This window comes from Neophocaena asiaeorientalis, unplaced genomic scaffold (genome assembly GCF_003031525.2).
Source record: "Neophocaena asiaeorientalis asiaeorientalis breed wild unplaced genomic scaffold, Neophocaena_asiaeorientalis_V1.1 scaffold113, whole genome shotgun sequence".
NCBI classification, from domain to species: domain Eukaryota; kingdom Metazoa; phylum Chordata; class Mammalia; order Artiodactyla; family Phocoenidae; genus Neophocaena; species Neophocaena asiaeorientalis.
The window spans coordinates 3,748,619-3,774,190 of NW_020172316.1; the positions used below are offsets into that span (position 1 = coordinate 3,748,619).

The following is a 25,572-nucleotide window of genomic DNA, read 5'->3' on the forward strand; positions in this document are numbered from 1 at the left end:
CACAGCAGGTGGTCTAGAAACACAGCAGGTGGTCTAGAAATTTTTGGTGAAACTGGTTTAACAAAAACAAAACAAAACAAAAAAAGGCCAGGGCAAGGGAGGGAGAAGAGAAAGGAAGGCAGGAAGGATGAGAGGAAGGAAAGAAGCAAAGAAGGAAGGAAGAAAGGAAAAAAGAAGGAAACTTGGAACAAGTACTCATAAATACTTGAGATACTACTTATCAATGAGTTTTGCGTTTATTTTCTTGGGGAAAATATACTAAGGAAAATTATCATTATCTCTATTGTATTGGCTTATGTATTCACGCATTTCTTTTAATCTCTATATTATAAAACTCACAGTCAAAATTAAAAACAGTACTTTTACTTCTTTGAGTCCTGATTTTATGATCCCACGGTGGATTTTGCATTTGATTTTTTTCTTCCTATCTTAATTTACCTCTTTATTGACTTTTGAGAAATCTTTTCGTCTTTAGTTTTTTAATCCATTAAACATTTGAACTTCACTAATATCATTAATGTGGGAAGCAAATTGGGCATTCCTCCACCTCTACTAAATTATGTGGTGTAGATACTTTACATTGAAATGCAATAAATAATTGTTCAGGATGCCAGAACTTTGAATTATCAAAAGCCATGTTCAGTAAATACACATGGTCTTGTAAAACCTTGCTTTGTACTGATGCTTATCTTCTCTGCCAGTTCTGTAGGGGAGAAATTATCTTTCCTTTATTTTCATAACACCCAGCAAAGTGCCTTCCTAGAGATGAACCCATAAAAAATAGTTGTTGAATTAACGAATTCATGAATTAATGAAATTTCTTATGATAATAGGAGATTTATAAAATCTAATGATTCATTAAAATGCAATAGGAAACACCCCATATTTCCAGTAATAGCCAAAAATAAGTGACAGGGGAAATTTGGCATATTTTATTTTAGATTTATAATTTTTCTTTCTTAATAACTAGTGGAAACGATGGAAAATACACCTCTCACCACAGCTTAAAAAATGAAGAGAAATCTGTGGTTCTTTAATCATTAACGTGTTGTTGGAGGGAAAAAGATGTTTAATATCTAAAGAGTAATACATTTTGATCTTTTGAATCAAGAAATCTGGCATTTCTCCATCATTCAGAAATAAATACCATGTACCGTTCTGTATACAGCAACAGGATAAATGCAGATCTTAAAAGTTTCATTAAACATTCCTCTGTAAGTTAAACCCAGACGCACACTCATGTCTAAATGTATTTAATATTTATTTTTTACTTTTAAAGTGATGCTATTTACATTTGACATTAGAAGGCAAATCTTATCAGTAGGACATCAGGGATTAAGCTGGGCAGTATTAAAGTTAGAACACTCACATGTTTGCAAATGTCTATGTTGTTAGAAAGAAAATCACTGTTGTAAAATAAATACTTATTTTTTAATTGTAAGTAATATGGAACGATCTGTAGGTAGTTCTAAAGTTCCATCAAGGGGCGCTTCCCAGGAGGTGTATTACTATTTTGTGAGTGTGGAGAGCAGAGATAGAAGTCAAGCAGTGGTGTTCCATGGGATATTCAGAAAAGTTAATAGTTCAGTTATTCCCAAGAAGACTTCTTGCTGCAGACCCGTTATTAATGGTCCCACTGCTCTTCTCTCTCGTTCACGCCTTCTTCTTCTTCGGGGAATGCTGATTCATTCTGGCCTTTCACATGCTTAACCCCTGAAATTATAAAAATTATGCTCAATTTATTTCTGGCAGATTCACTGCTTTGCTGCAAGAGGTAAAGAAAATGAGTGGAACGTTTTCACTGGTGTATATGTGTTTTCTCCAAGGATCTCAACAATCTAATCTTATATAAACCTTTTAATTCACTGAGGAATAAAAACACACCCAGCCCAATTTCCATTCGAAACAGAATGTCTTTTATAGTAATTAAATTTTCTCCATTAAGAATTGCATCACTGCCTATTAAAAACCTGTTAACTAAAAATCTGCTCACAGGCTCTTACTGCTCCTCTCAGGAGCGAGGAGGTGTGTGCGTGCCATTTCTGTAACTTTCAAACAACAAAAGAATCAGAATACTGTTAGTCTTCTTTAGGAATCAAAACATACAGATTTGATTCTGAAACTTTTGTATTAAAAATTCTTCAATCACTTCCCCCAAAACCTACACAGAGGAAAACCATTGGCACACCTTTGCCTGATATATAGGCTATGTGACCTGGCCTCTCCCTACCTATCTGGCCTCATTTCCACCAGCCTTTCCTGCTTCCCTCTTTCACAGTAATTTGTGCTTTAACAATACTAACCTGCTCTTCCACATTACAGGTCACTCCAGGCTCCCTCAAGCCTCCATGTCTTTCTCATTCTATTCTCTCTGCCGAATAGCTTCTTCCTACTCACCCACCTGATAACCTCCCACTCATCCTGATAGCAGCTTGCCTCCTCTGTGAAGGCTCCCCCAGTTCCCCAAGTAGACCTAGTTAGGTCTTTCTCATATTTCCCCCTGCTCTTGGATCACTTTCTCTTGTATCAATTACTTTATAGAACAGTATTTGTTTACATATTTTTCTCATTAGAACAAACTTGCTGATGTCAGGATTATGGATGGGGTTTCACTTTGGGGTCCCAGGTACAGAGCCTGGCAAACAGTAGGTGCTCATTAATATTGATTGCATAAATGATTGATGGAATTAATGAGGTGACACTTTGGTATATGTCTTTGGCATTTCCACAATAATGTATATTCAGATTTTTTTCAAAATTAACTCAAGTTTGGAGTATAAATCATAAGGCGACTACTACAATCATTACAAAATCATCTTTCATTTCACTTGGGTCTATTCTGTTAAAACATCATATACTAGCTGACACTCTGCATATAGTGATGTGTAACATGGAAAAGTTTATAGATTTTTATATTTTAGTAAATTGGTTTATGAGATTTTTCTAAATATTACTGAAAAACATTGCAGTTAGAATTGATAAATGAAAGGAAGTCACTGCTCATGTTTACTATGAAACAAAGAAACTAAAAAAAGGAAAAAAACAGAGTGGGTTTGCATGTACTGCAGTCAGCAACCTCAGAGTGCCATTTGGCAAGGAATGACACCCCTGGACTTGGTTGATTATCTTGCAAAAATATTTGATAAGTTGTAATAATATTTAAATACTGTAATTTCATCTGCAAACACAGATCACTCACAATCACCACAGAGAGAATTTTGTTGTTAACAAGTGGAACTTATTTCATCATGTTATAGATTACACAGGAGAAAAAGAGGTCTAAATGCTAAGAAGGAAAAGGAGTTCAATGAGCATCCAATCAGTCACTCTGCCGGAGTCTTACATACCTGGGTCACTAAACCTCACAACTCCACGAGATAAATACCTGGATGGTAAAATCTAGACTTCAAGAAGATAAATGATTTGTTCAACTTTACAAGGATAGTGTGGTTCTAAAAGAAGTTCTGACACATCATAGTCCCTCAATATAGACTGACTGACTGACTCACTGACTCACTCACTGACTGACTGACCGACTGACTGAGTGAATGAAGCATAAAGTTCCATTGTCAGGAGACCCCAACTCATTTTCACCTTTAGCTTTTTGGATGCTAATGTAGACTCACCTATCAATCTCTAGGATTTATTTACAGTACCTACTAATCTGGTTCAAACCATCTTGGCATTCCCTCTGAAGTATTAAAGCATAGTAATCATTCAGCCGCCTGCCACTGTTTCCTGAGCTAAAATTGTCTGCACCACCCAGGATTTGCAAAGGTTCTACTGCCTCCAGGGCTCATCCCTTTTAACCTCAAAGTAACTACAGAGTAATGCAGTTGTGTTCAGACAATTTTCCTTAAATTAGGTTTAACTTAATGCCAACATTGATTTGTCTATATGAGGGAGTCAAACATTTAAAAAAATGGTAACCAAATGTCCAACTTGTTAAACCAATAATCATCCACTTCCCATACTTGACTAAAGGTCTACTCAGTTATTTATTTTATAATGATAACGGCCACAAAGTTATACGAGAAAGCCTTCTTTAAAGTAAAATCACTCACTTGAGCAAACCTTGGAACGGGCTTTTCTCGGTTTTATTTGAGTGTGGCATTAACTATTGCCAGGTGAAAGATTTTGATGAGGCAGGAGTAGGTGACGTCACAGAGCTGTTCTGCCGAACCTCTCTACAGGACCACAGATTCCTTGGTTCCCAAAGCAGTTTACACTAACGTCATCTTTCCATTGGATAACGGATGGTTGATTAATTCGTGTTTTGAATTTTTCTTTTCAGCAATGTTTGTTTGGTTATAGATGCAATAAATGCTGAGATTAATGTGTGAAGTCTGTGAGAACTGTCTAATAATTTTTCTCCCCGTGCCCCTCCTCCTATCCCCAAACACACATATGCCTTGTATTTAAATTTTCTTTGAAGCCTCATTCAATATTTGAGTAATTCTGGAGGTGGAGGAAAGTAACTTGCTCTGGAGGTGTTGGTGAAATTCTCAGATTCTCCTCTTCTGCCAAATGCTAACGAACACGCAGGAAAACACCTCACCTGCACGTGAACTGATTCCCAGCATGTGGCAAAGGGCCTCCTGGAGCAAGAAAAACACAGGCAGCCCTGCACTCGGGCAGAAGGCAGAGGGATTCCCAAAATGCACAGAGGCTCTTTTCTCCGTAACAAAATGAACACACAAGAAAAGGAGCCATATATAAGACAAGGATATGTGGTATGAATACATGAAGGAGTGAAGAAAATAGAGTTTGAGGAAAAGAAAGACTGAGTAAAAGAAGGAAAGGAAAAGAAAGAAATGTTGTCCCTGCACAGAACGTTATACTCGTGCTCTTCTCCATTCTGTAGATCAGGAGGTTAAATGTGAGTTGGATGAAGTTGTAAAGTGACTGAGTGAAGAATTATGAATAATTAATCCCTAAAGGGAGGCTTACATTTGGCAAACCACACATCAATATGTTTATCGGTTAATTCAGAGGGGAAAAAGGCAGGTTTATCACATTTGTAGATGACATGAAACTTGGAAGAAAAGATGACATGATGAGTGAAAAACTAGTATTCCAAAGAGCTGGAAAGATGGCCTAAGCAATTAAGGTAGAGGTCAAAGGGAGTTTTGTTTTTAGGAAGATTATTTTGGTTCTAAAAGATAGAGAATGAGGACAACCTAGATTGAGTATAGTTAGGGATTCAGGTGACCACAATTTCAACATGACCCAACAGAGTCACCTGTTTGTAGGAACAGAGCTCTTGGCAGTGTGGGTGGCATTTCTAACAGGAGAGTCAGCAGTTTAAGAGAGGAAACTTCTCTCTAACCATGTGTTGTTCAGACTTTTCTGGATTATGTTGCCCAATTCTGGATTCTGCATCTCAAGGGTTCCATCGAAGGAAGTAATTGAGATTAAAAGCAGTTTTATGAAATCTCTTCCAGAAGAATTGGATATGAAACTGCACTGTTTAGCAAAATTAAGAGAGGACAAAAGAGGCTGCCATTGAATTCCTAAAAGCCTGGAAAAAGAAATAAAATTTATCTAAGTGGCGACTGAGAGCGGCAATAGTGTCAATAGCTGACATTCATGTGGTGAGGGCAGAGTACAGATCTTCCTAGATTTACAATGGGGTTACGTTCCAACAAACCCATTGAAGATATCATAAGAGGAAAATGCATTTAATACGCCTACCCTACCGGACATCATAGCTTAGCCTAGCCTACCTTAAACGTGCTCAGAACACTGATGTTAGCCTGTGGTTGGGCAAAATCATCTAACACAAAGCGTATTTTATAATAAAGTGTGGCATATCTCATGTGATTTATTGGATACCATACTGAAAGTGAAAAACAGAATGGTAGTATGGGTACAGAATGGTTGTAAGTGTACTGTATTTGTTGTTTACACTCATTACCCTGTGGCTACCTGGGAGTTGGGCTCACTGCCCCGCCTGGCATCACGAGACCATATCCTACTGCGTGTCACTAGCCCAGGAAAAGATCAAAATTCAAAATTCGAAATACGGTTTCTTCTGAATGCATATTGCTTTTGCACCATCGTAAAGGCAAAAAATCTTAAATCAAACCATTGTTAAGTCAGGGACATTTGTATGGCTCAATATAAAGAAGAAAATTTCTAAACTCTTTATGTTTGCCCAGCAATAAGCATGTGAGTGAGCTCCCCATCACTGTGTGTGTCCAAGTCAAAGCTAAATTTCCATCTCAGACGAGAAGGAACCCTGGATTGAGTAGCAGGGCAGGCTCACAAGCTCACCAACCCTGAGATGCATTCATATACAAAGGAGATCTTCTTTCCTACTGAAAATTTTGCTTTACTCTGAGTACTATAAGTTACAAAAAAGTAATTCTAACTTTAAATGACTTAAGCGGCCCAAATGCACATTTTAAAACAATTCACATCGGGAGTAGCAAATGTAAATGGATTCTTTTTTTTTCAACCACATACTTTAGAAGTTTGAAATCGTTCTAAAGTCCTCTGGGGAATTTGTGGGTGTATTTTGAGAGCCTCTGACCCTCTTGGAATTCTATTTATACTTGTTTCTGTGCCTCTTCAGTGAAGAAGGTCCATAGTTTTCAGCAGAATCTCAAAGGGGTTTCTGACTCACAAATAGTTGTGAATATGATTCCTAGTCTAATCTCTTCACTTTAAAGATGAAAGGACAATTTCAGATGGCAAAGTGACTTGCTTAAATTCACACTGCAATCATAAGCTGGGCTGGGACACAAACCTCGGCCCCTAATTCCTACTGGGGGTTCTTCACCTGGGCCACCAGGACTCAATCTACCACCACTGTTATTGATCTTTTCCAAAGTTAAAACCTGAAGGAAAATGTGGTGACTCGAGATCATAAGGCTTTTTTCATTATCAAATTCTTTCAACTTATAACTGATAGATTTAGATGTAACTTTTCAGTCTTTTTTGTCATCATTGCTGTTAGTGTTTTTAATAGAGTTTGTAAGCAGGAAGATGTACAATTTAACTTTGCCCAGCAACATTCCCAGAATGGAACCAAGTTACAAATAATGTACATGTTATTAGAAAAGAAGCAATAGGAGTTAAATATAATAAAGTTCCTACTGTGTGTTGAGCAGGAGAGAGGCACAACTACAAATCAGATGGGGATGTAGGTCAGGGGTGATGGCATGCACATAAATGAAGTTATTTAATGAAGACATGTAGAATTAAAGCATTTGGAGAGTTCTGATGTGGGAAAGAAGAGCTCCAACTCAGGAGATAGTAATTTGGACAGCCGTTGACTGAGCAATACACTGGTTAGATTAAGGGAAGCAGTGAGTCTGATTTCTAAATGAGAACACGATTTGCAAAATACATTTAACAAGCATTAGTTTTCTGAAGGCCTACTGTGTACAAAAGAGTGAGTTCAGTGGCCCTAAAAGAATGATTTTTCTAATGGTTGCTTGTATATTGATCCTTCAAATTTTATCAAAAAATCATGCTAGATATACTCAAGGACTATAATTTAAGCTATAATATGGGACATCAAGTCTCCTCAGTAAAGGCCCACCATCTCTGATTGAAAATGTGCTTTGCATTTCCCAAAATGCTTTCACATGTATTTTGTTTAATCTTTTTGTCATTCATTTATAATAAATAGCTCTACATTAATATACTGAGGGTCACAGAGATCAAGTGACATATTGATTTCATCCCAAAGCTAAACACACATCATGTCCTGAACTCATCTTAAATCTATCCCTTTCTACTTCATTTGGAGTAAATTACATATAAACAGCACAGTTGATCTCTGCTCTAATACGATGACTGTTCAGTTAATATAAACTGCAAATCAACACAGGATCATTTCACTTAACCACCCATTACTTACAGAAGCATTTCTCTGCAGAAGAATAAATGTATAATGTGCTTCTCTCTTCATCATACATGAGAATAGGGGCAGCATGTTTATATGGTATTCATATGTATTCATGAGTATTATATATTTATGTATATTTTACCTATCGTATATTTTACCAAAGCTGTTGCCCAAGAGTAAAACCTAGGTGAAAGATTTAGCAGTATATGCTGAGGAGAAGATAGGGGAGGAGGTATACTTACCTGCTATCATTAGAAGTGTGAATTCAAAGAATATCTTTGGAGAGTAATCTAGTCTCACTTACCAAAATGTAAAGTGCCCACATCTTCATCAGTAAGTCTGAGGTTGGAGCCAGGCAAGAATATGTTTTTTAATTTTGCAAGGATCCTGCTATTCAGCCTAGGGTGAGAATCACTTTGATAGACTGAGTGCTTCTTTTGCTCTCTACAGCTAAGTGCCCTTCTAATACCCCCTTTCTCTTCAAAGCTAATGCATTCCATGAACTCAGAAGTAAAGTTAAATTTTTAAGCCTACACATAATGGAGCTAAACAGTGTTGGGCAATTTCACTTAAGAAAGAGACAGAATGGCTATCTCACCTGCCGGACTTGACTGCCATTGATTGAACAAAATAGCATATCTAAAATAAAGACTGCATCAATCAACAGGAGTCCGTGGTTAGCCTTGAAAGCACTAAAAATAAAATAACAAAAGGAGAGTTGCATTTAAAGCCACAGAACAAATGATGCCTGTGTTTTTTAAGTGTGTCCACAGAAGGATGTCCTGTGCTGGCATTTTAGAAGTCTGTGTCTTCCAAGGAGAGTACCTTCCTATTGAAGCAACAATAGTCACTATTGGCTACCGTAGCCTTGAAATGCAGCAGGGCCCTATGGTCCTTCCCCCATTTCCTCAGCCTGCCTTTTGTCTGTAGAAAAACTTTAGCCAAAGAATAAGTTGTCAGAGAAGTGAAAAAAATGCAGTAGTAAAGGAAAGCAGTCAAACAAGACCAAATAATAATAGTTTAGTCATCAAAGTCAAGGACCTTTAGTTTCTCCTCAAGGGCTGTAGATAAAATTCTGAGCCATATCCTTTGAGCTGTCTTGTAGATACTGAAACCCCCACCAGGTGGAAGAAGTTAACTACATGATGAATCAGACTGTAGCCATGACATAAGCTGCCCTAATTCTGAGAACTGGCCTCAAAGAAATGGGAACAAACCGACCCTGGAACTGAAGACTAACTGTACTTCAAACAATCAAGATGACACTGGTCAGTCCACCGCATGGCCAATTTCAAGGTGACGGTCAGAGCTGCCTGTGCTATTTCTGCATGTAGCCCCTTCCCTCCACCTATAAAAGCTCTTTCCCACTGATTGTCAGTGGGGGGAAGTCAGCCTTATGGTATTAATTAAGCCACCTGTATCAAGAATCACTTTGAACATCACTGGTCTAAATGCATCAGAGATTGTCAGATGGTAAGATTTCTCACTCAAATCTCCAGTAACCCCATACTCTCTTCACACTCAGCTGATTTTCTCAGGGATAATTGAAGTGATCATTAATGAGTTGACAACAGCATGGCCAAATCTACCAAGATATTTGAATCAGTGCCCGTATCTCTGCCTCCTCTCATAAGCCTCACCTCTCATTTTTTCCATCCCTCTTTTTCACAATATCTCTTACCCTTTCAAAGAATTCTCCTAAAATTAAGACCTCTCTTTCTTGCGTCATCAGTTTCTTCCATTCTACTAAAATAGTCCCATAACCACAACATTTCTTCCGTTTCAAGAAACTGTCTCTTGACTCCACTCCACCTCTCGTCACTGCCCCTTCTCTCTTCTTTAGAAAACTTAAGAGCAAAACTCATTATAGTATAATAAATAGACTGCATCATGTTATAACCTCTCCTTATCATACTCCAATCAAACTTCTATGTTCATCACTCCATTAATAGTTCTTGTCAAGTTTCCCCAACATACTCCATCTGGGGAAATCCAGTGGTCAGTTTCACACCATTTTAGACAAAATCATGGCAGCATTTAACATAAGTGATCACTTCTTTTTGTTGAAACACTAATTTGACCTCAAGATGACCAAACACACCTGTTTCTCCACTTACCTTATTGACTACTGCTTCTTGGTCTTTTCAGCTAGACAGTCCTACTCATTCTCACCCTACATGCCAGCCAGTTCCAGGACCTGGTTATTGAATGTTTTCTCTATTTGTACTCACTTCCTAGGTGATCTCATCCAATACTATTGCTTTAAATATAATGTATAAATTGATGATTTCCAATTGTATATTATCAGTCCCAGTCCCTCATCTGAGTTCAGGTTCATAAAACCAACAGCCTAACTGTATTCTGACTTTTAAGTGTTTAATAGGCATCCCAAATTTAGTCTATCCAAAACATGATCTTGATTCTGTCCCCAATCTTCAAAGAGAAACAAGCACCTGGCCCCTACCAACCTTCTGTTTTCCAAATCTTTTCCGTCTTAGTTAACAGAATATTCTCAGGCCCAGTGTATTCTTTGCCTCCTCTTGTTCCTTTCATACTCCGCTTCCAATGCATGACCAAATTTTGAAGTCTCTACATGCAAAATTGTATCCCAAGTCTAATCAATTTTCATCAGTTCCAGCACTACCACCTTAGTCCCATCCATCACTAATCTCTACCTCGAGGACTTCAATAGCCTTCTAACTTGCTTCCCAACTTTGTCTCCTTCCACCCTACAGTTAATTCCCCAAACAATTTACAGAATAATCTTTTAAAAGATTACATTATTCCTCCGATGAAAATCTTTGATGTCTTCTCATTATCTTAAGAATGAAATTCAAATGCCTGACCATAAGCTTATAGTCATTAAGATGCTTCATGATTAGGTTCTGTCTCCTTCTGAACTTATCTCTTTACAATGCTCCCTCACTTGCTTGCCTACATTGGTATTTTACATAGACCTCAAACAGCCTCAGGCCTGTCCTCCTTGCTCTCTTTACTGGATTCCTCTTCTTCTGAGGGACCCACATGATTTTTTTCTTCACCTCAGTTGGCCAATCAGGTCTTTGCTGAGATGTCATGATTTCAGAGAAGACCACTGACCGTTCCATCTAAAACATCCCTTCTCTTTCTTTCCCTTACTTTCAGCCCACTTATGGTGATTTATCTTATTTTTTTTTCCTTCCTTTAGAGCATTAATCATTCCCTGGTGTCATATGTCTTTATTTATGGAGTTCTGGTATGCCTCCCGCTAGAATATCAGCACCATGAAATCAGAGTCAATACTCTGTTTTGTTCGCTGACTGATAGCAGAGCCCAGAACAAAGCCTGAACATTATTAGAAGCTTAGTGCATTTTTTTTTTTTGCAACTCGTAACTTTTTTTTTTTTGATTTTTACTTTTTTTTTTTTAACATCTTTATTGGGGTATAATTGCTTTACAATGGTGTGTTAGTTTCTGCCCTATAACAAAGTGAGTCAGTTGTAAGCTTAGTGCATTTTAAGTAAAGAAATGACTAACTTCAATCTCACTTTCTTTAAAAATATTCCCTATTCAACATACAAAGACTTTTCAACATAGCCAAATTTTTTTTCAGATAAATGAACTTCTGCTCAATCCCTTTAAGTCACATTTCCTATAATAAATAGAAAAGGTAGATTATTTTTGGCCTGGAGTTAGTTTGTTCTTCTCAGTCTCCTATAGTATTTTAGATTACCACTCTAGACTCACTTAACAATTATGATTCTGAAACTCCACCTAGTCCAAGAAAATAGGCAGTAAATCTTAAAGATGGAAAGGAGAAATTGTACTTTCTCCAGTATATAATGTTCTGATCACCAAACACAGTTAATTAATCCCATTGGGTACATGGCTTTCACAATATAAGTAATGTAAATGGATTTGATTAAGTATGTTGGTCTCCTCAGTGATTCTCCTGTAACTTAAAATTTTCTTTTATGGGAAAGTATTAATCCTGATGAGTTGATAGTTACATGCAGTCTCAAAATCAGCTCAGTTCTCTCCTATCCTGAGACTGTTTCCCTCCCCTTTTCTCTGCGGAGGGCCTCAGCTCAGTTTGTTTCTCATTACACAGCTTGCTGGCCCTGGCTGCCAGGAAGCTTCTGAATGACGAGATTGTTCTGTTTTATCCTCCGCCTGACCCAAGGACTTGCAGTTCACACGCTGAGCTTTGCAACTCTTGCTCTGACTCTGCTTTTTTTGCTCAGATTTACCATTGTTCTCATAGGCATTCTTGTGCACAGGCAGTTTTACTCTCTGACCATCCCTTTAAATAATAGCAATTCATTGTATCACCATGGGGCTCGCTGACCTACTTTCTTCTTTGATTTGCTGCCCTACAGTTGGTCTGTTTTACTTGTCTCCCATGTGTAAAATCACAGTCTCTCTTCATTTTACATAGATCTTTAACAAACTCTCCTTGGATGAGCTGATACCACTTCTTTTATTTCTTTTTATTTCTTTTCAAATTTTGATTTTATTAAGAATACTTGATGCAAAGGAGCAATTATATACTCAAATTCTATAGTGAGTAGCCATTCTATATTTACATGAAGAAGGAATAATAGTAGTAACATTTTTGCTTAAAATGGTAATTTTCTGTTATTTCTGCCCTATAATATTTAAATGTAATAATTAGGAAAAATATGTGTTTACTTACCTAATTTACTCAGTTTCTCAACACATGAGTATCAGTTACCTGCGAAAATTTTTTCAATACCAAAATTAGAACACTCCAACCCCGCTCAGACATTATAAATTAATTGCCCTAAAACCACGGCTTTTGAATTTCCAAATTCTTCTCTTGAAAGCAAAAACAATCTTACTTTCAGTATACATACATTGCATTCAATTTACAATCACCTTTGTCTTAGAAAAATTCTAAAATTATTAATAAAAATTAATGTAAGCTTTTTCAAAAACCCTTGTTGAATTTCATTGTTTCAGAGGCAAAATTCTCTTAAAGTATGTTTATGGCTTAGCACACCCAAAATTATTTGAAAGTTTTTCAGTTTGTTCCCTTAACTTACTGTGTATCTAGTCTGTTTACCTTTTCTTAGATATTTATTTCATTTCTTCCTCAAATAATAGACACTACTCTGAGGGAAGAAAAAAAAAAATATATATATATATATAAATATATAATATAAATAAAATAAATATATATATAAAACTGAGAGTAACCATCAGATTTTTAGAGATAAAATGAAATTATTGAGAATGAACACTGTTATTTCTGGCTTGATACACTGACTAGAAACAGTCTCCAATTTGCTAACACAAGGTAGCTGGGCCTCTCAGAGAAGATACCAGAAGGGCCATTTGGCTAGGGCCTCTTATGCAAAACTGGCCATGATTTAGACTTTTGATATTATCTCCAAATGTTCGTATACACAATAACAGATATATTTATTGACATATTTATTGACAAGTTTATTGACAATAGTTTTTTAAAGTACCACTCATAAAACTTCACACATACATCTGATTACTGGACCATACTACCTGGATCATACCATGACTTATTCTTTTTTTATAAATATTATAATTATGAATAGTTCAGTTATATCATATTGTAAATTTTGTTGTCAAATGAAAATATTGACAATTCCATCATTTTTGCAATCCTGTTTTGGCATCTCTTCATTTGTTAATATAGGGAACCTCAAGAAAGGAGCATGACCAGACCCCTTTATCCTCCAGAAGGCTATAGTAAAGGAGCCATATAAACCAATGGACATGGAAGAAGAATAGCCTGTACCCCTGTTCTAATCCCTTCTAGTCTCCTCCCCACAAACTATATTAGCCTAGAGACCTAGATTGAGAAAAGAGCTTTTTCTCAATCATAGAAGCATGACCTTTCAGGGTCGAAAGAACTTTAAAAAGCAGTCTTGAGTTCAAAGGACAGTCCAACTGCCTCTTAACATATATACATACACACACACATACACACACACACACACACACACACACACACACACACTGCCACCGCCACCACCACCACCATCCTCTTAAGATGTGAACCAAGGCCTGTTTTCTGAAGTCCCACAGCGAAGAGCAATCATTCAATCCAGAACACAGTTCTTCGGACTTTATTCTGTATTCTCTGCCTTGTGCCACACCAGACACAAGAAGTGACAAAAATGCTGGTGCCTGGGAGTCCCAGGGGACTTCCCTTCCCACCTTCTCTTACCCAACCACAACCTGGCTGCCTGATGTCCATGCAAAACCACTAAGAGGTAAAATGTCTTCCATGGTATGTGGAAGCTGGACACTCTAGGAAGATTCTGTAATGGAGGTTTTGTGAGATTGAAATGGACAGTTAGTATAATAATTTAGGCAATATCGTAGACTGTGTTTCTATAAATTGGCCTGAAAAAAAAAAAAGGCATTGATTCTATGTATTCTCAGTTCCAAATCCCTTACAAATCAAGTTTCTGAGCACAATCCTTTTTTATAATTGGAGGCTGCAATGTTCTGGAAATTCACCAACAGTACTACCAGAATATAATTAGAAGTGGGTGGAAATCAGAGGTATAATTTTCTAAGTTTCTAAGAAAGATTTACTTCTCAACAAGTAACATTCCTGATTTGTTCTTTATAATGAGTGTCTACTGTTTAGTCTTTTCTCTACTCTCCCCTGCTTATGGGGAATGACTGTTCTCCCCACTCACTTTCCTTCAGGAACCACTCTTCTACCCACTCCAAACACAAGGTACAAATCAGCAGTGCCTGTTTCGTATATTATCTTGTCCTCTGGCCACTGTGCCAAAGCCAGGGGTATCTGACCCACGCTGGGTTAAGTATAATCCTTCCCCCATGATCTTACTGTCAGAAACCAAGTCATTATAAGAGAGTTTTTAATTTATGGATGGTGTACGATGTTAAACTTGTTTGCTCTTGATGGCCAGGTTTCCTACTTAAGGAGATAGCTGGTCTGCAGTGGACCATAGGGAGGATGAAATTGACAGGTAAATAAAGGAAATGGAAGAGATGGCCGACTTCAATTCTCTTTGTTTCCTGAGGCTCAGATTCCTTTCCTTTCTTTCCTAGTAGTTTGTTTTCCCTTAATAACATAAAGTAACCAAGTAATCTTTCAACAAATTTCCCTTTTGCCTAAGCTAATTCGATTTGATTTTGACATGTGAAACCCAAAGTGTCCCAAATAGTCTATTCTCTCTTTCTTATGTCTTCCCTGTGATCTCCTTCTGGGATGGAAGACAGAAAAGGAAAATGAAAGGCAACTGGGGTATTCCTTCTCCCCCCCATTACCTCCATCTTTGAATGCAACTTATGATGAGCTGAGAACCAGACAAAAATGGAAAATATTCCGATATGTCTCAGGAGTGACCTTCAAGTTAAATCTAAACCTTACACTAATGATTGGAACTAAAGTAATAAAAAACATTTAGGACATCTTTTACAAAGACAGTAATTGTCTCCCCACAGGCAAGGCATCTTTTGAAGAATGAATATCAGACTTTCAGGTCAGGGGTCAAAATCATCACAACTGGTTTCATGCTTTGTTTGGTTCCTGAGGCAATAATTTTATTACTACAAAGCCTTGAGCATTCCTGGTCAGTGCTCATTGTGTGGATCTGTAAATAACCAGATGACAGAATTTGAGTGATTATAAAAGAAGTATTTTGCCCAGAATTGACACGACCTAGGTTTTAGAATGCTTAAAATTTGTCAGTTTTCTCAGAGTAGACACTTACTTCAGTGAATTGTGGAGAAGACATGCCAGATACTGACACACATGATATCATAACACATTAAAAGCAATCTCCTGAAGATTCTAGGAAAACATAGCAAAGAAAAACTTTTTAAAAATCCCCCCCAAAATTAGCTCTTGAGCTCCTCCTCATCATTATTTCAATTTGGTTTTGAAAATACAAGTAAACAGAATCTATAATTCTTGATACCATTTATTTTGTTGTTTTTGTTCATCTATATTTTCCCACTCACCTAATTGATCCTTGTACTATGATCATAGTTAATTTTAGATAAAAGTGAGGTTCAGTTTAAGCATGACTTACCCCAACCTCTTTGTGGGGCATCCAATCTGTCTTGGACTGGAGGATTACTTTGGAAGTTTCATCCTCTTTCCTTCCTTTGCACCTTTATCCTATATTATCAATATTTATAATTAACACTATCTAAACTACAGTGGGGCTCCCTTCTGTTGCCCCTATTATTCTCCTGATTCTAATTCTATCATCATGTGTAATAATAGTAATAACATATTATTACAGCACTTTTCAATTTTTCAGGGCAAAAAGTATATATATCATTCTATTCTCAACATCACACTGTAACATGGAATGGGCTACTGCTCTTATTCCCATTTCACAGCTAGAAAGTTGTGTCTGCCAATAATTAAATGAGTTTCCCAACATGGCTTGGCAAGTCAATATCAGAACCCAAAATTCCTGAATTTGACTCTACAGTTGACCCTTGAACAACACGGAGGTTTAGGGCACCAACCCCCATCCCCACCCCCAGCACGCACACACACACACACACACACACACACACACACACACAGAGTCAAAAACCCACATATAGCTTTACAGTCAGCCCTCTATATTTGCAAATTCTGCACCTGCGGATTCAACCAACCACAGATTGTGTAGCACACTAGTGAAAATGAGCAGGGCCCTATAGGGACCTGCCAAGCATAAAAGCCTTTCCATGTCCCCCATTTCTTGTTTGTAAGCAAAGGCTTTCAGCCTCCTAGACCTTCCCTGAGTCCCAAAGGTCAGACTCAAACAGTTAATAATTAGGAAAGTGAGGGAATGCAGAAAGAAACAACAGTGCAGCCATGAAGCCTGATCCTGGTTCCTCCTAGGGGGATGTGCAGATCAACTTGATACATATCTCTGAGTTCTTCTACAGGAAGTAAGACCCCCACCCAGGTGGTGGATGGTAACTTCAGGCTGAGCAAAGAATGTGGACCCCAGGCCGGTTGGAACCAGAAGGCTGATGGTTGAGATTTCTGGAACACCACACTGTTACCTCACCACAAGCCAATCAGAGGAAAGTCACACACCCTGCAGACCTCCCTCCAAATCTTGCCTATAAAAACCTCTTCACTGAAACCCATCGGGGAGTTCAGGTCTTTTGAGCACGAGCCATCCTGCTCTCCTTGCATGGCCCTGCAATAAATAATCCTTTCTCCACTCCAAGTGCCGGCGTTTTGGTTTGTTTGGCCTCACCGTATGTCAGGCACACAAACTTGGGTTTGACAACAGTAGTACGTATTTACTGAAAAAAAATCCATGTGTAAGTGGAACTAAGCAGTTCAAACCTATGTTGTTCAATGGTCAACTGTAGTTCTTTTCCCACTATGACATCCAATTTCTCATTCCTGTTGGGCCAAGATCTCATTCTTCTAGTCACAATGTATTCCTAATTGAAGATTTACCTCCATTGCAGTATAATATGATAAACATTTTAACAATCTTTTTTTTCCTGAAGAATATGACTTCTTTTCTCATAGTTTAAAGAAAGTTTCAAGTGATGGCAATTTTAATCCAGGTGTCAAGAAAGACAATAATAGATGGAGATGATTCAGAAAATCAGGACTTTATATTTCTCCTTACATCATAATATTTAGACAGCTGCTTGTTCTCCGCCTATTTGTAGAGCTGATGCTACTTAGGAATAAGGCAGATATTTTTCCGCGACTGTACTAATTTCAAATATTCTGAAGTACTTTTTCCATAAATTATGGAAATGTCCTACTCCTCCTGAACTACTTCCTGCACCAATATTACTGCAAAATTGCAAATGAACTTAGTCCTGATTTTTTTTTTTTCCTAGAAAATGTAATTGCCAAAAGAATGTAGAAAGACAGATTACATCTGTTGAAGAGTCAATTACTGAATCAAATTTTTCAGTTTTTTTTTTTAACAAAGTTATTTTAGGGCACTTATTAGGATAGCCCAATTATTTTTAGATATTTGTTCTTAGGTTAATACTGTGTACACAAATAAGTGTAGATTGGTGTGTGTTGAGACAGAACAGCTTGTACCTTTTTTGCTACATACCAAATATCATCATAAGAAGCCACAACCATCATACTTGAAGAAAACCCAAACTTAATGAGCATTGTTTTTTCTATTTCTTGTACTTATGAAGTCTCCAAATTCAGAAGAGCTTGTGTTCCACAAACATGCTTGTAAGGTGTTTAGAACTCAATCTATTTTCCTATAAAGACATGTAAAATGTGGGGAATTTTGTTTTATTTTTCAAGACTGCTGACATACAAATCCTCCAGAGGACCTACATTTGCTGTTTTGGTAAACATTCTTTCATTCAGTGGATGCTGGGCTTTGGGACCTGTGCCATCACTGGCACCAAGGATTCAGAAAAAAAAAAAAAAAGGTAGGTTATTATGCATGTGAAAGAAAAGAAACACGTTTGCTTTTGGAAGAGAAGGGATGGAATCCACAGGAGCTGGGCAGCATCTGAGGGAAGGGAGAGAAGAGAGGACATCTGCTGGATCACAGGAGAGGCAGGAGGGACCTGGAAGACAGACCTGAAAGAAGAGAGATCGCTCAAGAAGATTTTAAGAGGGTTTACTTTGGAGTATCTGATATTAAACCGTCCTCTTATTTTATCTTATGAAATTGTTGGTAAATTCTACATTGCTGTTTACATCTGTGTGCAATAAATATACTCCAAGAAGCAGGAAGAGAAAAATGGGAAGAACATAGCTCAGGTTTCGTGACAGTTATTCAGGGAAGCCGTCAGTGCCTATTTAACCCATAAAGATACAGAAATGCAGAAGCAACGGTTCCATTTTTTTTAAATTAAGAAGTTGAATATTTTATTATTAAACTTTATTTTCCTGCAAGGCTATTGCTTCAGTGTATAAAAATATCACCAGCAAACACAGTATATTGTAAAATTAAGGCAGTGTTGTTCTTTATCTGACACTGTACAACTAACAAAAACTTCTCCACTGCCAGTTATTTTTAATGGGAAGATCATTAGGTATTTTGACCCAAATCCAGGGATGGCTGTAAGCAAGTTACAGTATTATATAAGGCTTAAGATAACAATGTTATCTTTGAATTACATAATTTTTATAACTAGTTTTACCACAGTTTCAGGAATTCTGAATATTATAACTGGAGCCTATCCTAAAAATCATAGGGTGCTGTGAAAAAGATGCATAGTGTTTACGTGAAGTCATTAGGAAATTAAGGGGTATTTTTTTCAGGTAACGTGGCAAGCAGTTCCTTTTGCTATAAGCTGCTTTTTAAAAATCTCTCCACCACTAACTTAAGACAACTATGCTAGATTAAGTTGTTTCAAACTAGTTTATTTAGGGGTTCCATCTTCACTCCTCATTTTATGTATCTCTCATATGCATCTTCACACATCTAGTACTGAAAGGTTAGTGAGTGTCATCTTGATCAGCCAACCATCTTCATAACGAGATACGTTGACAAGCCCTGGATTTTCTGCTAGAGCTGCATTCATTTCAGTTATTTCTGCTGAGAGAGGAGACTAGCGTTCACTAGCAGCTTTCGCACTTTCCAAAGCACCAAATGAGTATGTTCAATTTTGTCCCAGCTTCACGCAAACTACAGTAAACAACAGCTCCAAAGCTTCCTGTGCAAAATTGCCGATCCCCACACTATTCCAACAGCGTTTTCTGTTGTTATCCATTCAAGGGTGTCTGTTAATTTACGCTCGGAGAACGGAGGTGGGCCGGTGCGCAGCGCCTGCAAGGCGTCCACCAGCCGCCCACCCGCAGCCTCCAGGGACCTGGGCGGACACTGCAACCCCGGCAGCCTCTGACGCCAGCGCAGAGACGCTGCGCAGGCGCATAGAATGCCAACCTCGGTCTACGCACTCCGTGCCACGCTGTGCGCAGCACCACGTGCCGCGTGCGCCATGTTCGCCTTGTTCGCCATATTCGGCTTGTTCTCCGGGTTGCGGAGCGTCCTTTTAAGGGCCAGATCAACACTGGCCTTGTTTCTGAGACCAAATACATTTCAAGTTACAATGGGAGTGCCAGAAACAATTTCTTCAAATCCCGTCAGTTCCATGGAAAGAATTAAGGAGTAAACCAGTCACTCATAGCCCCACAGTAAGCCAACTTTTAATTTACTTGTCAATTCACTCAGAATTGGTTTAAGGTATGGAGAGGGGAAGGGAGGAGAGGATTCTCAGTATTTGTTCTATGTATGAGTGATTGATTCCTAATATGTTTCTTATGTGCTTTAAAACACGTCATGGAGTATGTGGTGTGTGTACATGTACAGGAATGAATATATGTTAATTTTATCGACCCTTAGGAAGGGTTTATTAGTATTTCAGGTACACTAATCAGGACTAACACTCCAGGGAGTGAGTTAGCATTTCAAGGACACTAATGGAAAACTTACATAAGAAGAGCACCGTTTGTAACTCCGATCAATACCAGAAAGTTTTACATTAGCATATAATATGTTAGAAACAGTTTTTCTTCAGGGAAATAAGAGGTGTTCAAGATACGTCTACTGGCTAGATACACTGAATGGATACATTCATTGCATTTGCATGAACAGGGTTTAAGAATCTAGTAAACCTCATAGTGTACACTCTTCAAAGTGGAATGTAATTTCGGAATTCCAGTCTGTTCTGTGTGCGGTCTTTGTCACTTGATTCTGACTAGAAGTTTAAATTAACCCTGCCCCTAGAAAATTGTCCCCTTTGCCCTGAGTAAACCTTTCATGTAAGTCGCTTGTTGGCGATCTTAAAAGGACAGAGGGCTGAGTTGCATTGAGATTTCAGAGCAACTTGTATGGGTCTGACGGAGGGGGCTGCTTGTTGACAAATATTTGTATGTGTGACAGAATTAGACGCCAGCCATGCTGATTATCTGAAGGAAAGAAATTGCGCTAAAGGAAACTGAAAATATAAAGGCATAGAGTCTGGAGGGAGCTTAATATATTTAAGAAAAAGGAAGAGGGCCATTGAGGACAGAAAGTAGGAGTGCATTTAAAGCCAGGTGGAGAGTTGTGAAGGGAGTTCAGTGGATTGGAGCAGCCAGGTCATATAGGATCTAATTAGCCATGGTGAGGAGTTTAATCTGTTTCTAAGGATAAAAGAAAACCCCATTGGAACACAAATTACCTGTTAGTTGAATACTATCAATGTCATGGATTGCAAGCACATTTGCCTAAAAGGCCAGGAGAGATGAAGCAGCCATACTATACAAAACATTAGCTCCAGTTCAATAATAAATGGAAACTGACAACAGATTTAGGGGTTAAGGATACCATAGTGAATGGTGAGGACTTTGGCAAATGAAGATCACGTGCTTCATCTTGTGAACCTATGTCCTGGGTGGTGGTGGTGAAGGGACAGCCTCAAATCAGATCCAGGTGATTGTTGTCATGCTGAAATATGAGTCAGGTATTGCCACATCCTCCGGCTTTCCAAGACAAGCAGTACATCTGAATTGCTGCATTAAATCTAATGTTTAAACGACGGTAGCTAATTAAAAAGAAAAATAAATCGGTATGTGGGATAGACAAATCATGAACTTAAATGGGGCTCTCGGACTACCATAAATAATCTCTGATCTATATAGTGAATGTTTACCTTTCAGTATATATGAAATCTCTCTTGAGCTTACTTTCCTTATAAATTACAGCTTAATTATTCCTACTTTGCAGAAAAAGGAATAAAATCTTTCAAGCTAACCCCAGCAAAATTTAATTTCTACACTCCAACATCTTTTCATTTAGCAAGTATTTGTTGAGTGCCCACCATGTTGTAGGTATTGAAATATATGAATGAACAAAAGATAAAGATCTCTGCCCCTGTGAACTTTATAGTCCTGGGAGGACACTTAGATTTAAAGGATAAGTGGGAATAGCAGGAAATGAAGAGGTCACAAAGGAGACTGAGGTGGAGAGGTGAAGAAGACAAACGGTAAAGGTAACAAAAAGTGAATTATATAGTATTATGAAGGTCTCGATGCTGTGGAGAAGAGAGAAATAGAGCAGGATGGGGGTGGGGGTTGGGAGTGCTGATGGTCTTGGAAGGATTTCCACACACATCTCCAATTCCAGAATTCTTAGGATCTGCCTCTGCTCTCATATCTAGAACTTCATTTTATCCTTTCTCAAGTGCCTTCTTCCCCTCAGTTTATAAATGTCCTCAAATGTAGTCAAGTATCTTCTATCCTAAAAATAAACAAACAAATAAAAAACTCCTTTAACCATGCATATTCTTCTTGCTTGTATCTCATCCTTTAAGAAAGGAGCTGTCTAAACTGCTGGTCCCACTTTCTCACATCCTGTTCACTCAACAACCTACTCTGATATGACTTCCACTCCAGTCTCTGTACCAAAACTGTTTATAGATGACCTTTGATTGGCCTCATCCAAACACCGACTTGGTGTTTCTTAAGCTTTAATCTTATTTCACCGTTCCTCAGTCTTTGCCATTGTTAAATATTTACTCTTTCTTGAGGATTCAACTTCTCTTGGCTTCTGAGATATTCTACCAGTGACCTCCCTGCTGCATTTAATTACTCCTCCTTCTGTCTCCTTCGTGTTTTATTTTTCTGCATTTACTACCTTCTTCTTAAATGTTAGCATTCCTGCAAGGTAATTATTACTTCTTTAAGGCTAGGAAGTCCTTCACTAACACAGGCATCAGAACCTCAATATATCCAAAACTATACACTCATTTATTCTCTTTTAATCTTGGTTAACTGGTCTTGGTTAACTGCTTTCAGTATTTGTTTCTGCAAAAAGAAGGTAAAACTTTTGGATCATTTCATCTGCCCTGGGAAACATGTTGCTTATTTTTATTTTCAAATTTTAAAGTTTTTATTTTTTAAAATGATGGTTTACATTCTCATGTAACTGTGAAGATTACATGTGTGAATAGAATTTAATTTAGAAAAATTAATTTAATTTTTAATTAATTTAATTTAGTACTCAAAGAGTAACATAACATAATAAATTAATTTAATTAATTTAATTTAATTTAGAAAAATTAAACACGTGTTATGAGAAACTTATTAGTTATCATCCATCTGAAAGCATTTGACTTTCAAAATCTGGCATATTGCCTGCATTTATTCTTCAAGAGATTAAGTTTATATTGTCATTTCTGGAAGATTGCATCTGGAATGTCTTTATCAATTCATCCTAGACTATCATTTTAAATAAGATTCAGTTTAAATGTTAAGCACAGCATTTAAAGAAACTGAGCTTATCTAATCATCAGAGGTTAGGGCAGAAAAAAATTATCATCTGGTTTTCATCTGTTATAAATAGCAAATGTCACCCAATTTACTACTTGTGTAAGGTTGAGAAAGACATCCTTCACCAATTCACTCCCTGCAGCCTTATTTTCAGAAAGTATATTCAACTACATAGCTTCATCACAGATGCACATACACACACACACACAAATTTATAGTTCAAGAGTACTGTTTAACAGTACATTGACATAACATCAGGTGAGAAAATGAACTTTGGCTTTGATTCTGAACTGCTACCCAATCAGAATTAGCATTTATATGTATATAAAATATTATTGGATGGGTTTGTTAGGTCTCCGTAGACAAGAATATCCAAACAAAATGTACATACTATGCACATATACTAAAGGAAAATGAATCCATTTCATCTTGAGAGACTAAATATTTATACTTGAAATGTTTTGCTTTTGGTCAGGTGTTGAAATGAAAACCAAATTCAAATGTATAATTTATAAATATGAGTATTAAGAGAGAATATACTATAAGCATGTAAAATGGAATATAAATATAAATTGTTTAAAAATACATGTGCTCTTGGAAGATAATGCTGCTGCATTATCTTCCAATAAAACAGGAGATTTATTTACCTAGAAAATAACATTATTTATTATAGATTTATTTACCTAGAAAATAACATTATTCAATCTAAATTTTAGATATGTACTATTTTTCATTTTACTGGTAACAAAGCATATAATTAAGAATACTGCCAAATTAATCAGCAATATAGTGATGATTATTGTGATTAAAGGAGATTGCCATCTGGTTATGTTACTCTTTGAGTACTTTTTTTATACTTTAAATAGTACTTGCTTTGTGCTGTGTAATGAAAATGAGACTTTATAGAAATATCTATACCTGCTTGCATTTATAAAAAGGCAAAAAAACTAAATGTGAGACAAAATACACAATCCACAAACAATTATGATTGTGGAAGAAATACATGAAACATTTATCTCAAAACTGGCAGATTTTTGAAGTTCCTGAAAAAGGGCTAGCTTTTCCAACTTGGAAATACACACTGCCTAGCAAATGTTCATGCTTATGCTTGGAACAATTTGAGACACCAAAAGACTTATAGTGTTGGTAGCTGGGCCAGTTAAAACTGCAAGTGAGAATTAATGCCTTCCTTTTACTATCCTTTCTAAGCTACTGCTGAGTGGGCATGGTCTTGAAGGATTTGGCTTTCTATCTACCTACAACTTTAAACAAGAATTTACTACTGATAGTCCTTTCCGTGGTAGTATTTAGTTGTTCTTGTGTTGCGATAATGTAAACAGCTGGGACCTATTTCAGAATTGTCTGGCTCCAGCTGGACATGCCTTTAAAAAAGAAAAAACCCTTTTGTTTAGAGCTGGGTTTTCACTGTAATCACAGAATTTAGTTTACAAAACCAAGACATAAATGGTGTTCCTGCACGGAGCTGGTTTGACTTGGTTGTCTAGAGAGAAGAAACTCCAACTGCTTGTTCTTTCCTTTCCTCTAGCATTTGAGATTGTCTCACTCTATTAAAAAGGCCTAGAGGTCTGGTTCCTAGTGGGATTTTGTTAAGTAGTGTAAGTGAATTTAAATAAGAGATGTTGTGTGCACCAAAGAATGATTCTGACTCATTTAGGTCAAGCGTGTTTATCCCATTCTTGCTACTAGAAACTCTATTAGTGAAATTTTTTGTCTTAGTCTTGATTACGTTAAACCAAACATGTAGAGCTAAGGAAAGAACACATTACTGAGGAGCAGAGACAAAGAAATAATCCGTGTAGTTGAAATATCCACAAAACTCTTCAGGGCAAGAGGAATCAAGTGACAAGAAAACTGCCAAACGCTGAGTCAGCCTTGCCTGATGGTCAGTCTCTGCGTAGTCATGGGAAATCACTTGTTCCTTGGTTAGAGCCTCACTCTGTGTCCCTGTCACCGTGACTGCTACCCATGAACTCTGATGACCAAGCAGGCAGAAAACACCACCACGGGGCTGCTATGGATGAATATCAGTAACCCTCCTCCAAACTTCGTCAAACTGGTTTCCAGTTTAGAAGTCTATTGAAACTTATGTATGTGGACTAGAAAATTTGTATTGAGTCCATGTTGAGTCCCCTCAATATATGAATCCCAAAACATGTGTGAAGTATCTGTTTTTAGTAGTCTAAAGCATGTTAGAATCTACTGATAGTAAAATCCCTGAGTAGAAAGTGGGAGGTTGTTGATACCACTTTACTTGTTATCCCAGTAAAGCACACGGAGTAAATGTTCAAGGCAGTTGCCTAAGAGATCTATCTGTAAAGTTTTAAATCTTCTGTGCAGTGTCAGTTTACAATCAGAGAATGCATGTTGATTTTTAAAGTTTCAAAATGAAAGTTAGGGGGAAACCTGCACAAAGTTAAAAACAGTTGTCTTTTTTTTTTTTTTTTTTTTTTTTGTA

At 37.3% G+C, this 25,572-nt stretch overlaps 1 protein-coding gene across 2 annotated transcripts in view; it reads right to left on the reverse strand.

Moving 5' to 3' along the window:
- Positions 1-1,624: 1,624 nt before the first annotated feature.
- The window catches only part of PPP1R1C (protein phosphatase 1 regulatory inhibitor subunit 1C), a 124,063-nt gene continuing 100,115 nt past the window's right edge, over positions 1,625-25,572 (reverse strand). For both annotated transcript variants that reach the window (XM_024766819.1, XM_024766811.1), the window contains exon 5: positions 1,625-1,713. In XM_024766819.1, the coding sequence (XP_024622587.1) occupies positions 1,625-1,713 (89 nt within the window). The remainder of the gene's footprint in view (positions 1,714-25,572) is intronic.